The 4052-nt window shown below is 57.5% G+C and overlaps 1 protein-coding gene across 1 annotated transcript; it reads right to left on the bottom strand.

Moving 5' to 3' along the window:
• Positions 1 to 363: 363 nt before the first annotated feature.
• cd248a (CD248 molecule, endosialin a) lies at positions 364 to 3454 on the bottom strand. Its single transcript, XM_080451152.1, has one exon. The coding sequence runs from the start codon at positions 3202 to 3204 to the stop codon at positions 760 to 762; it is 2445 nt and encodes an 814-aa protein (XP_080307278.1). The 5' UTR covers positions 3205 to 3454; the 3' UTR covers positions 364 to 759.
• Positions 3455 to 4052: the final 598 nt, after the last annotated feature.

The following is a 4052-nucleotide window of genomic DNA, read 5'->3' as shown; positions in this document are numbered from 1 at the left end:
TTTCCATGGCTCCAGCTGGCCTAATTTCCTTTTAAATGTTTAAACGAATAGCAGACAGTACAAGATCTACACACATCCTTCTTTTATAGACGTTACCAGGTGTTACAGCGTTACCCGTCCTGGCGCAGGCCATGACCCCGTAAGCGTAGTGCAATCACGAAGCAATCACATCTCATACCGTGTGGTCAGTGTATGCAACATCATAGCAGTCTCCTGCCTCATAGAAGTCAAAGACAAAAGTGATCAGTGGTTGTTTTTTTTTGTTAGTTTTTTCAATCCATTCCCTCTCCTCCTCCTTTCAAATGATATTCCACAGTAATATCCAAAAGTTATTTTCAGGGAAGATGTGCGGGGGGGGGGGGGTTAAAAGTGAGAGTGGGTGCTCGTGTTGAGAGATGAAACAGACAACTCTCCAAGTCCTCTCTTATAGGTTCACAGCCCACTCGCTTATCTCTGTACCAGAGTCTTGTTTACATACACTTCAGTGTCTGTTTCTATGTGTGACCTGACCCCTGCGAGGGGGGGCGGTTAGGGCAGTGGTTCTCAACCTTTTTCATTTCAGGGACCCCCGTTTGATATGCATTTGGCCACGGACTCCCATTTTATCTCAGTATAATCCTCAGAGTTTATTTAACTCTGAGAGTGTACAAATGTACAGATGGTGTACAAAACATTTGTACACTCTCAGAGTTACAGACCCACAAGTGTCCATTTGGACACCTTGGTGGTCCCCCAGATCCGACGTTGAGAAACAGTGGGCTAGGGGCACGCCGTCTGCCCCGCCTGCTTGTCATGTGCCCCGGAGATCCAGTGGTAGCAGTCGCTGGCGTTCTTGTCGCTGGGCGGCTGAACGGCGCAGCGCGTGCAGTAGACGATGCCCAACGCCACCATCACCACAATGAAGATACACAGAGGCACCAGGAGGCCCACCAGCAGCCAGCTGCTGCCCTCCTTCTGCTCCCTGCCTTCCAGGCCGGCGTCGCCCTCGTCCGCCCCCTCCTCGCCGCCGCGCGCCGGGGGTGGCGCCGTGGTGGTGGACGGCCTGGCCTGGGAGGGCCGAGCGGGGTCCGGGGGGCTGGTGTTCTCCCCGTAGTCCTCCAACACCTCCACCCCGACCTCCACCACCCGCCCCGGGAACCGGGAGGAGGACTCTGGGTGGTCGACCTCCTCTTCCTCCTCGTAGTCGGTGGAGTCAGGAGGCGAGACTGTGCCTACAGGTGGCTCCGTGGGCGCTGCGTTTCTTGGTTTCTGACCAGCCGGCGTGGGGCTGAACCACATAAAGTTCCAGGCCCCTCCGGAGATGGTGGTGGTGGGCAGGGCGGAGTGGCCAGTGGTGGTCTCCTCCTCCTCTTCCTCCTCTTCATCGTAATAGTCTGGGGTAGGGGTGGGGTCGGTGGTGGGTGGGGGTGGGGGAGAGGTGGTGGTGGAGGTGAAGGTGGAGGTGGGCGCGGCAGCCCACGCAGACTGAGCATTGTCTCCCCACTGCCAGTCTGAATCCTGCTTGCCAGTGTCCGCCTCCCTCTCCAACTCCTTCTCTGCCTGCTGTGTCGGGGCGACGGGGGCGATACGAATAACAGGCAGCTCGTCCTGCGGAGGGCTGGTGACCCAAATCACATCCGAGCCCTGGACTTTGGGCGGGTCCGTCAGCCAGTCCAGGGACTCGTCCTCCTCCTCTGGAGGCCAGTCAGTGTGCTGCGGGGTCCAGTCGTAGACGGGGTCCTCGGGGTCCCACACAGGCCCTGGGTGGTTTGTGACCCAGGGGAAAGGAGGGGTGACAGGGACTTGGGGGCCCCCCTCCCCGACCTTGCGACAGGAGAAGTGGTCTGACAGTAGCTCAAAGCCCACCTCGCAGTAACACTCAAAGCCCCCCTCGTAGTTCACACACATCTGCTCGCATGTCCCAGGGATCTGACACTCGTCCGTGTCCTGACACCGGCTGGTGTCCTCAGGCAGTGGGGAGAAGCCCAGGTGGCAGTGGCAAATGTGAGAGCCCAGCGTGTTCTCACAGGCGTGCTCACAAGGGTCACCCATGCACTCGTCCACGTCCTCGCATTCCCCGTCCTCCACTGGCCGGTAGCCATCCCGGCAGCGGCACTCGAAGGTCCCCGGAGCATTGGTGCAGAGCTGCTCACAGGGGCTCTGCAGGCACTCATCCACATCCAAGCAGCCGCGCTCATCTGGCGCCAGCATGTAGCCCTCGGGGCAAGCGCAGCGATAGCCATCCGACAGAGGCAGGCACTCAAACTCGCAAGGTGCCCCCTGGCACACATCGTCCGGCTCGCAACTCTGCCCGTCCTCACCCAGCTGAAAGCCGTCCGAACACTCACAGTGAGAGTGGGCGCCATCCTCCCTGCAGAAGTGCTCGCACCCACCATTGTCCTGCCCGCACCAGTTTTGCGACACGGGAGGGTCGGTGCAGAGCGGGGCGTCTTGCGACCAGCCCACTGTGCCGTCCTGTTTCAGTACACATAGGACAGACTGCTCGTCCTCGGTGCCCGCCGGGCAGGGCACGGTGGCCCTCGATCCAAAGGGCACGTGCGTGAGTAGGCTGCTGAGGAGGTTAAACGGCGTGAAGTAGAGGGCGTTACCAGCCCCCTCGCTCCACAGGGCAGGACACATTCCCTTGTAGGTGTAGCGACACAGATAGCCATCCACAGGCACCGAGCACGCGCCATCCAACCACTTGAAGTTGTCAAGCCGCTCGTGCGGGTCGGTGCTGTAGCTCATGACCACACAGCGTGGGACCGAGCACGTGCTGGGAGTGTCCTCCCGCTGCCAGTTGGTGTACTCCGTGTCCTGGTCACCCGTGGTCCAGGAAAAACCCCGAAGCGGGCGAGAGGCGCACTGGCGTGGCTGGCGCTGCAGCCCGATCCACACGCGCAGCGCCCGAGATCCAAGCGGGCGCTGTAGCTCCACGCCGGAGAAAAGCGCAGCAACGGTGTCGGCCTCCACCTGTCGTTTGATGGTCGCCAGGTTGCCTCCTCTCTCCTTGCAGGCTCTCCAGGAGTCAAGGAAGGTCTTGCGCTGGAAGTAGACCACGAAGCAGCCATCCTCGTTGCACAAAGCATCCGTTTCCCTCAGGTCCTGGGCCTGGACGGGAGGGACACCACCAAACGAGGACAGAGTTTGTCTGTCATCGCTCACCAGAGAGGTGACCAGGGAGGTGAAGAGGAGAGCAGCTGCACAGCGCAACACAGAGCCCATCCTTCATTCGCCACCGACTCTCTCTCTCAAACTTGGATCTTTCTCTCTCTCTCTCTCTTTCTCTATATGTTTAACTTTCTTTGCCTTCTTTATCTCTCTGCCTGATGTTCAAGGTTCTTCCAGCAGTAGTTTCTCTTTCTTCTTCTTGCCGTCTCTGTTCCCTATCTGAACTTTCCTCCCTTCATTTGGACTCGTTCCTGCCGTCTTTCTCTATAACTCTTTTCCTTGCAGCTCCGTGCTCCTCACTCTACTCAGCTGAAAGAGTTCTGCACTGGAGTTGAGTGCTTGCAGATTGTCCCCAGATTTCGGAGGGAGGGAGGAGAGGGGAGGGGAGGGATAGAAGGAGCTGAAGGGAGGGTGGGCAGAAGGGGAAAGAGGGGGGAGTTTTGGGGAGAATTTTTCTTGCAGTTTTTTGGAAGACGTGAGGAGTGGGGGCTGTGTGTGTGTGTGTGTGTGTGTGTGTGTGTGTGTGTGTGTGTGTGTGTGTGTGTGTGTGTGTGTGTGTGTGTGTGTGTGTGTGTGTGTGTGTGTGTGTGTGTGTGTGTGTGTGTGTGTGTGTGTGTGTGCGTACGAGTGGGGGGCTGGGGGAGACGCACTGATACGTGCATTTCTTTCTCTTCCAGAGCGTGTCGTATGGTTTTCATAAGGCCGTTTATGGAAATGGTCTGGTACTCTGCCATTGTACCCCGCAGCACACACACACACACACACACACACACACATAAGCAAATCCTGTTATGGCACTTTAAAATAGTTTGCCTTTGTGCAATGGAGAATAAGAGGGAACAATCAGACAAAGAGATGTCTTCTATCCAACAATCTATCAGTCATCTTCTGTTTCTCCTTTC

Source organism: Gymnoscopelus braueri, assembly GCF_963280865.1.
Source record: "Gymnoscopelus braueri genome assembly, chromosome: 15".
Classification (NCBI taxonomy): Eukaryota; Metazoa; Chordata; class Actinopteri; order Myctophiformes; family Myctophidae; genus Gymnoscopelus; species Gymnoscopelus braueri.
The sequence above is the reverse complement of the archived record's forward strand: the minus strand, read 5'-3'. Positions and strand labels throughout refer to the sequence as shown.

What these genes read in the sequence shown, in the direction of transcription:
- cd248a (XM_080451152.1), bottom strand. Translation starts at nt 3,204, where the DNA reads ATGGGCTCTGTGTTGCGCTGTGCAGCTGCTCTCCTCTTCACCTCCCTG.